At 29.1% G+C, this 10756-nt stretch overlaps 1 protein-coding gene across 1 annotated transcript; it reads left to right on the top strand.

The window, feature by feature from the left end:
- The first annotated feature begins 354 nt into the window (after nucleotides 1-354).
- Nucleotides 355-1926, top strand: LOC117920699 (NAC domain-containing protein 2-like). Its single transcript, XM_034838291.1, has 3 exons — nucleotides 355-745; nucleotides 1145-1452; nucleotides 1713-1926. The coding sequence occupies exons 1-3, from the start codon at nucleotides 355-357 to the stop codon at nucleotides 1761-1763; spliced, it is 750 nt and encodes a 249-aa protein (XP_034694182.1). The 3' UTR covers nucleotides 1764-1926.
- The last annotated feature ends 8830 nt before the right edge of the window (nucleotides 1927-10756 follow it).

Below are 10756 nucleotides of genomic sequence, written 5' to 3'. Positions count from 1 at the left end.
TGTATCCAACTAATTAGGACTAGACTAATTTTAGTTCAATGGATATCCTACAATATAATATATTTATATATATTTAATTAATGATAGGATAAGATAAGTAATAAGACGAGTTATTTGACATCTTGTAAACATCCTTTGATTAAAGGATTGTGGTTCGTTTAATTGGTAATTTGACAGAATTTTAAAGAATCATAATTCAACTGACGAGTAATTAATTGATTGACCAATAAAAAAGAATTACTTCTTAGTTTCAAACAACGAGTCACAGTTAAGAGTGTTTTTCTCCCTATAAAATACAACGTGTATCTCTCAATCCTACTACCACCAACTTTTCTCTATCTCGATTCCACGGCAATGGAGGGGAACGGAGACAACAATAGCCAAGGTCGTCTCCCTGACCGGCTGCAACCTTTTCCGGCTAATGAAGATGGGCTCAACTGCGAGGAGATTTTGTTGTATAGCTCCTTTCTCCCGGATCTCTTGGAGGATGCATGGATGGAGAACGATCAATTCCAGGTTGAGCAACGACGCCAACCCGTCCAGCAAGGTGTTAAAGAGATCGAAGAAGAACAAGTGGCCTGGGCGGATGAGTATTTCAGAAGCTGTCCACCAGGGTACAGATTTCTTCCCACCGATGAACAGCTGATCAAGGATTACTTGTTGAGGAAAGTGAACAACGAGCCATTGCCCATCAACCGAATTCGCACCGTTGTTCTCTATGACTACCGTCCTGACGTCCTCGTCGGTAAGCGATTTGTTTTCTTGGTTCATTATTTTCTTGTTGTATGTTTTTTTCTTTTTCTTTTCGGGCACCCAGTTTCAAAACAAAAATAGTTTTGGAAGCTGACTTGATCGTTTCTTTTCCTCATGGTTTTTTCTTTATAAAAAACAAAGAATCTGACAAATGACTTTTTCTGCTGTTTCTTTGGTTGCAAACACCGTTTCTTTTTCTTCTCGATTCTTGGGTTAGGGTTTTTAGCGTTCTTAGCCTTGGATACCACTAATATTTGCAGGGTAAAGAAAGGCTAGATAATTTAGTGAAAAAAAACCTATGGATGTTTTAATTTTATACATGCTTTGCATCTTTGACATTTATATTTTTTCTAATATATGGATCTTCTTTACGTTCGTGAATTTCTATCAGAAAATAATCACAACCACAATGCGCATAGAGAGAAGCAATGGTATTTCTTTACTTTGCGAGAGCGAAAGTACCCGAATGGGACGAGGCCAAGCCGATCAGTCGCCCATGGCTTGGATGGCTACTGGAAAGCAACTAGCGTTGACAAGGCCATCATTTCAGATGGTCAAGTTATCGGCTTCCGAAAGGCGCTAGATTTCTATGATGGGAACCAATCTAGTGGAATAAAAACCAAATGGAAGATGCATGAATACAGGCTTAATCAGAAGAGTCTTCCTCCCAATAACAGCAATGGATCTGATCCCACGAAGGTATGGAGTAGAGGTTCTATTTCAATTCCTTACAAAAGAAGTCATGTTTTATTTCATATAAATATTTTCCCCACGAGTTGGATGACTTTAATACCATTTATAGCCACTCATTCCTTGTCACGTAGATATTATGGTCGAATAAAATTTCAAGTCTTTAAATTATGGATCAAATTAAAAGAAATCATACTTTTACTATATCAAGAACTTGATTTTTTTCATCCAACATGCCATATCAAATCTCAAGTCTCGATTTTTTGCAGTTGGATGATTGGGTATTGTGCAAGGTGTACATGAAGGGAGGGAGTAATTAGAGCAAGGATCATGAAGAGAATGCGGAGGTTAAAGTGGTGGCTATTGATAACAGTGGGGTACAGGCCACAGCCAATCTACCACAAGCAATATGAGTCGGAGTGTAGGATAGAGATGATATTTATTCTCTGTGTTTAATTTTTCTTGTAACGTTGCATGTGTTTTCAAGGGTACAAACTTATTGTCAAATTTTGCAAGTTTTTGTTATCTAATCTGAATATATCCATTGATTCTAGATAACAATTAATTAAAACTGGCAAAATTTGACCATGTGTATTGACATTATATTCCTTGTATGTTTTTTTTTTTCAAAGCATTTTACATCATTAAAATATTAATTGATTTTGTAGTTACATATTTGCATTTACTTATTTATTTTGGTTGATTTTCAGGAGCAAAATGTTGCCAATTTTTGAGACAAAATTTGCTATAAACGAACATAACTTTTAAAATAAAAATTCAAACAACATTTTAAAATAAAAATAAAAATAAAATATATATTTAAATATCATTTTTTCTTATATGAATTTATCAAAATTTAAAATAAGTAATTGAGATAATAGTTTTTCTAATACACCATGTACAAAATTTCTTAGTCTATTTAATATATAATATGTTTTGACAAGTATTTTATTTAGGAATGTAATACAATATTCATAAAATTCAAATATTTTATTCATGAATATTATTAATAAATATATAATAATTTATATGTTATTAAACACAAATTTCGGAAATATATAATAATTTACATTTTGTTAAACACAAATTTATTAAGAGAAATTGATTAGGTCTTATTAAGAGACTTTATAGAAAATTTAGGTCTATTTTAGAAACTATTTTTTAAAGGGGTTTTTTATTCTTCGAAACAATTTTTTTTTTGTCGAATATAAAACACTTTTTTATCTTAAAAAACAAGTTCATTTTTTCTTAAAAATAATTATGTAAGAATTTATTTTTAAAAAATGTTGTCTTTCAAAATAATATAAGGTGTTTTTAAACAATTTTTATACTATATTCTAACTTAAAAATAATCTTTTTGGAATTTATTTTTAAAATAGGTTGCTTTTCAAAATAATTTAAGGTATTTAAAAATATTTTTTTATAATATATTCTAACTTAGAAAACAAGTTTATTAAATTACTTTTTTTATTCGAATATTTCCTTTTATAAAACAATAAGATAAATGCACATACACAACTTTAGAACTTACTTTTTGATGATTGTTTTAGAATTAAATTTCCTTTTTGATGACTGTTGAGTTCAATTTTAGAATTAAATTTCAAGTGCAGATAAGCAAGATGGCATTTGGTTAATAATTTTGCACAAATTGATCTTTAATATATCAATTAATTTTTTAGTCATACATTTTTATTTATTTATTTATATTGGTTGATTTTCAGGAGCAAAATGTTACCTTTTGTTTTAAATTTTTGGTAACAAAATTTCTATATATAGTAAAAGTGGCTATATAGGAACATAATTTTTAAAATAAAAATTCAAAATTTATTTTTAAAATTAAATATGTATTTAAATAGCACTTTGATGTATCATTTTTTTCTTATATGGAATTATTGAAATTTAAAATAAATAGTATAGATAATAATTTTTTTAATACGTACACTATATACAAAATTCCTTAGCATATTTAATATATAATATGGTTTGAAAAGTATATTATTTAGGAATATAATACAATATTTATAAATTTTAAATATTTTATTCATGAATATTATTAATAAATATATAATATTTTATATGTTATTAAATATAGATTGTGGAAATATCTTTCAATAATATTAAATACTTTTAGAATATGTACATTAATCAAAAAATTATATTCTAGAAAGTTAAAATTGAAAAATCATTTTTTTTCATTTATTTAATACATTTGAATTATTTGTTTAAAAAGGAGAATATAAATAAAAATTAATTAGTATGGAAACTAAGTTTCACTTCTATTTGGAATAATCATCTTTTTAAAATAGTGATCATTTTTCGTTCTCGTTGTATTTGTATTTTTAATCTCACCTATCAAATAAACACAAAGATATGTATCCTATTTCAATCCAACCAATTTGGATTAAGACTAGCTAATTTTTTATTTATTGGATATCCTACATTATAAATAGCATAAGATAAAAAAGATAAATATACGTGATAATTTATTTGACATCTTATAAATATCCCTTCAAATAGGACTATTAAATTATATGAGAGATATGACATAAAAATCTTAAAAGTTATAGATTATTCTCTCTCATCAATTCTTTTGTTTATTTTATTAATTGTTTTATGAAAAATATTGCAGAAGAAATATGCACCATAAATTTATTTTTCTTATTCATCCTCCTTTATTTTATTTATATTAATTATGTTGTGAAATTTTTTACGAGAGAGATAAGAATCATAAATAAATTTTATTTTTTAAAATAGAAAATATTTGAATGTGATATTATTTTTATTTTATATATTTGAAAATAATATATGTTTTATATTATTTTTATTTATTTAATAAATTAAATATAAGTATGATATAATATAATACATCTAATTGAATATACTATCTTAAAATATTATATTCATAAGATATATATATCGACGAATATCATATTTTAAGATATAATAACTTATAATATACATATCTTATCCTATTATATCCTATCCAACCAATTAAGATATTTATATCCTATCAAATGGGATATGATATCTTATAATATACATATCTTATTTTATCCTATCATATCCAACCAATCAAACATATCTTATGAAATTAGTTGAAATTTAAAATAAGCAATCCAAAGAATAGTTTTTCTAATATCCTATATACAAAATTTCTTGATATATTTAATATATAATATGACTTGATATGTATATTATTAATCAATATAATGCAGTATTTATAAATTTTTAAATATTTTAATCATAAATATGATTAATAAATAAATAATAATTTATATGTTATTAAATATAAATTGTAGGAATATCTTCAAATAATATTAAATAGGGGGGTATTTTATTCTTTTTTATACCAAATATGGAGATACATTATATAAATATTCGGATCTAATGTTTTTTATATTATTTTTTATCCCTTTCACAAACCCACAAGTCCACTTGAAATAGTTCCTTAATTAACAAAATTATACTCCATTGAACGGACATTAGAAAGTAGAAATTGAAAATTAATTTTATATATTAGTATATTTGAATTATTTATTTAGATAAAAATATAAATAAAAAATTAATCAATATGAAAACTAAGGGTCCGTTTGACAATGATTTTATGAAGCGTTTTTAATCTAAGAATTGCCTTTTCCTTTTAAAAAAATATATATTTGATAAATTTTAGGAAACACTTTTAAAAATAAAATGTTGGTTGATTTTCAGGAGCAAAATGTTGCCAATTTTTGAGATAAAATTTGCTATAAACGAACACAACTTTTAAAATAAAAATTCAAAAAATATTTTAAAATAAAAATAAAAATTAAATATATATTTAAATATCATGTTTCCTTATATGAATTTATCAAAATTTAAAATAAGTAATTGAGATAATAGTTTTTCTAATACACTATGTACAAAATTTCTTAATATATTTAATATATAATATGGTTTGACAATTATTTTATTTAGGAATGTAATACTATATTCATAAATTTTAAATATTTTACTCATGAATATTATTAATAAATATATAATAATTTATATGTTATTAAACACAAATTTAGGAAATATCTTCGAATAGTATTAAATAAGAGGGATATTTTATTCTTTTATACTAAATATTGAGGTACAGTCTACCAAATATTTGGGTCTAGTGTTGTTTTATTTTTTATCCTTCACAAACCCATACTCCATTGGAAATAATGTCTCGAAATATTATCCTCCAAATATGGACTCCATTGTTGGTCAATTCCACTGCAAATTGATTAAGGTCAATGGGATGGGACTTCCATCTTCAAAGTTTATGAAGGTTGGCCGACTGTCACTAGGAATATGTGGCATCCGGGGTTGAGCTATTCGTTTCTCGGGGAGCTCACTGCTAAAGGCATTCTAGTCCTGGTGCTTCATGTCGAGGGTTCATGTCTTCATCTACAGGAAACCAACTCCCGCGTGATTGTATGGGAGGCCTTACTGGAAAAGGAAGGTCATCTGATGCATGATCTCATCCAAGTCATGGTAAGGCATTCCTTCTGGAGCATCAGACAATCGGACAGGTAAATCCAATCCAAAGAAACCTTGTTTGAACCCAGAAACGATGCCAAGTACACCAAGAAATGATCCCTGGGTTTCCCTTTGAGGATCCTTCAATTTTATGAAACTCATTGTCCTGTAACATACACTCCCAACGAGTGACATGCAAGAGATACAACATCAATCTCATTCAAACTCGAGGCCCCATCTGTTACACATATACCACACTACTACCAATCTTAAGCTTGACCTCCACAAAGTTTCTTTCTCAAACCCCACTAGCAGAAATGCAGAAATGCCACACCACCACGATGAACAGTTTGAGAAACCTGACCCATCAATCCAGTCCAAATTGCATCGTTCTTATGACCCATTCCATTAGAGACAGGGGAAAACATAAAAGGAACTTTTACAAAAGTAGAGTATAAAAAAAAGGTCTTCAGGTAAAGCCCTGTTCCATCCACGGGCTGAAGACCAATAGGTGAATACAAAGTAGTTTTAAGAGAGAAACAAGGAATGCAACAAAGCTTATGATACGACACAGCAGATTTGAGGCAAAGTCAGGTTACTCTTAAAAATAGAATCAGAGAAATGAGAGATGATGCAATAACAACCCAAGAAACCCACATAAATAAATATACGGTTCTCTGTCATTCATGCCCAAAATCCACAGCAAGAGATGAACGAAGAATAGGATGATGAAGAGAATGTACATAATGGGCCAAGATAGGCCCATGGGCCTTTGCCATTATACCATTTGTTGCAATATTCTGTCAATTAGGCCTCTGCCATTTTACATTCGGTGGTTTTATATATATGGAATATACATACAGATAGATCATAGATGTACCATGGTTACAGTTTATGTGTGTGTGAGAGAGAGAGGCCAAGATAGGCCCATGGGCCTTTGCCTTTCAACAATTGGTTGCCATATTTTCTGCCAATTAGGCCTCTGCCATTCTACAGTTGGTGGTTCTTACATATATGGAATATACATACAGATAGATGTACCATGGTTACAGTTTATATGAGAGAGAGAGAGAGAGAGAGGGGACCCTTGATGCCTCAAATAAGTGAGACAATCCATGATACAAGCCTCATGATGCATGTTTACTAAAGAGAAAGCCACAATCTCTATCAATGGAGATTCTACAGTGAAATCCCATTTGCTTTTTCAGTCTTCTTTTAATTTTTTTTGCTGGTCACCTAAAGTGCCTTACCACACCATCACCCATCCACATGACATTGGCGCAAGCTTAGTGGAGTCATGTCCTTGTAAAGTAATAAAGCTGGCTTCTCCTTCATTTTTAGTTCTTCTTACTACAATTTCAGGATTTTGTTGATGCAATCACTCTATTTCTATGACCACATTCAAAACACCATACTAGCATTTATTGCAAACAAAATTCTCATTTTTATGCTCATATTTGCTAAAAAATGATTTGCAGTTTTTTTAATAACATTATCTATTTCACTATTCAACATTACTAAGGTGTTGTTTGTTTTTTTTACTTAACTCTAAATAGAACCTTAATATTTATTAAGTTATTTATTTTTATAGTATTTTATTTTTATTAAATATTAAAAAGTAAAAAATATTATTTTTTATTTATAAAAAGCTACATATTTTGGTTTTTTTATATTTAATAAAAAATTTATAATAAATTATGAAAAAAATGGAAAAACAAACAACTTAAATTTTGAAAACATATTGCTTTCAACAAAAAGTCAAAAAAACAAAAACCACCTTATTTTTATTTTATTTTTTTAAATTTCAATTATGGTGACAAAATTAGGTAATATTATATGTACAATCAAATATCATTGCATTGTACCTCACATGTAATCTCACTTGGTGTCATTATTTAAAGATTTTCGAAGGCAAAAATTTCAGTATATGCTTTCAACGACCTAAATAAGAGGTTTAATATCTATCAATTTGATATCATTGTACTTTATATACGAAATACTTCAATTAAATATTTCTTACCAAACTAAGTTTTAATATTGTATTTATCTACTAATTTCCTTAAAAGTTTACATTTATAGGATTTAGGTTCAATATCATGTTTTTAACAAAAATAACAAACTTTTCTAAACCAAGCTTTTTCCTAATTTTTTAAATTGAGATTAAATATCTCAAGAGTGAATGATCTTTATTTATTTTCTCGTTTGACTACTTGCATAAAGCCACTTAGTTTTAAATTAAACTCACCTAATGATGCCACCATCCAAGCCCTCCTCTTGAGTACCATTAATTAGCTAATAAAATTATTGCCACTTTAATTGTTACCCCATCTTCATTGTGATTCATGCACCCTGAAAAGCAGAGTTTTCCCAAATGGCTTTTTACCCCATCTCCCAAAATCACTCTCTCCTCCACATTTCTCTCCCTCTTTTGAAACTTGAAACAAATGTCACTATGCCTTTTGACTCATAGATCTCTTCTGCCTTCCACCTTTAATACCAAAATAAATCGAACCCCATCTTTGTGATTTTATAGAGATGATGAGCTCTGCCAACAGGCATTCTCATGAGCCCTGTTTTTATTTTAGAGCTTCAAGGGAGGGAGGGAGGGATGCTACTAATGATACTATCATGACTCCTCTTGATTGTTCCATAGATGCCTAGTACTATTCTATCTGATATAGAATAATACTCTGTTGTGTGATCAACCTTGGCAATGGTTTGTCTAATCATAGAACTTGCCAGCTTTAGGGCAAATTTGATTAGGGTCTCAAGCTAATATTCCTTAGACCAACAGAGTAGGTGATTAAACATGGTCTACGATTAGTTAAAGAAACTGACTAAATTGAGCTTTGAGGCCACTGTCTTCAGTCAAGTCTGTCTGTCCATTAATGGGGACACAAAGCTAACCTTCTTTTAGCTGCCTTTGATTATGAGTTGAGTGTTTCTAGTTTCTTGTCATAATGCAGCCACCCCATTTGCTAGGCCCTCTTTTTCAGTCGCGACAAGTGGTGGGCTATGAGTGGTCGTATGTTTTTCTACGAATGAATAGGAATTGATTTTACGTTCAATTGTCGCAAGCTCTTACTTTTATAGGAATTTAGGCTTCGATCCATTGATTGTATTGCCATTCAAATGGTTGAATAGCACAAATTTGCTCATACTTCGTTAATACATCATCAAGAAATGAACTTAATAGTGATACCAATAAATAGAGTCACATTTCCTTAAGGGTCATTTTTTTGAATGAGGGTTCGTCTTGATCTATCTCCACATACGCCTTGTTAGTAACAAATGTCGGTTTATTTTCGCGCCTTATATCAACCTTTATGTTTGTTTCGGCACATAAAAAGGGAAAAGAAAAGGAAAAAGTGATGGAAAAAGGTATCTAAAGGAGGAGGAGGAGAAGAAAACCATTGAGAAAATAAAGAAAAAGTGGAGAAAAAAAATGATTGAACCCCCTTAATCATTTTGAAATGGTGCCATGGTGCTCCTCATGCCACTACCAAATCCTTGATTCCTGCAACATTCCCGCCTTAATCATCGTTCACTCCTAATTTATTTTTGATTAAACTTGTGATGAGTACCTGGAAAGCTTCATCTAGTGATCATCATAATCAAGCTTCACCTAGTGTTTTATGCAAAAGGAACTGGCCGTCTATCATGTTGTCTTTCCTTTTTTTAACATAAAGCTAATTCAGAAGAAGGGATTTTCAAAAGGGAATGTGGACATTGTGGCCTCCTTTATTTTTCTATTATTAATTATTATTATTTTTTATTAATTTAATTTAATTTTAATTTTAATTTTTATTATCATATGGTGGTGGGTCGGCTTACTGTCAACAGACATGTCTTGTCCCTACTTGTCTGGGAGATGCCACGCCCCTTGCCCATTACTGGGTGCCCCCACAGACCATATGAAATAATTCATTTTGGGTCCCTTTTTTATTTGTTTTTTTGTTGGGGCAATGACTTCAAAGTTCAAGGTGCAGGAGACATGAGGTTCTTCAATAATTCACTAACTTACAAATTCAAAGTTGGAAAACTTGTTCTCTTATTTATTGGGCTCTGTTTGGCTGTGCTTCCTATAAATGATTTGATTTCTTGTCCTGAAAATTTGGACCACCTTAGATGAGATGAATAGAATTGTTTCTCCTTTATTTTCGTTTCTGGGTGTGAAAGAACCCATAAGAATCAACAATAGGTATATTATGAACATGTATGAAATTGGAATAATTTTCTGTTCTTAAAAATAATTTTTTATTTTTTAAAGTACTTTTAAACTCATAAAATATTTTAACAAATCTTACCCTAAAAAATAATTTTTTAAGAATTTATTTTGAAAATAAGTTATTTTTTAGAATAAATTTAAAATGTTTTCAATGATTTTCTATAAAATATTTTGAGCTATGATTGAAAATATGAAAAATATTTTATTTATTTTTTTTATGTTATTTGTAAGTGTATAATAGAGAAGAATTCAAAAACACTTTTTTTTTTGTTTATATATATTTGAATTTTTAAATAAAAATTTGACTTTAAATTTAAAGAACTATTCTTTAAAATTGTTTTTTTTAATAAATATTTAAAAAAAAAAATTGTCAAACAAACCCTTATTTATTGGGCCTTGTTTGGTTGTGCTGACCATATGAGATGAGATCAATAGGATTTATTTTTCCTCTATTTTTCTTTGTGGGTGTGGAACCACTGGAAAAATTGTGTTTGAGAAAGAACCCATGGGAATCAACAATGGGGGACCTTTTATTTTCTCACCAACATGTAGGGCAAGAAAACACATTTGAAAATAAATGCTAATGATTTGTAAACTTTT

This window comes from Vitis riparia, chromosome 8, assembly GCF_004353265.1.
Source record: "Vitis riparia cultivar Riparia Gloire de Montpellier isolate 1030 chromosome 8, EGFV_Vit.rip_1.0, whole genome shotgun sequence".
Taxonomy (NCBI): Eukaryota; Viridiplantae; Streptophyta; class Magnoliopsida; order Vitales; family Vitaceae; genus Vitis; species Vitis riparia.
This window is presented reverse-complemented; position numbering and strand designations above follow the sequence as displayed.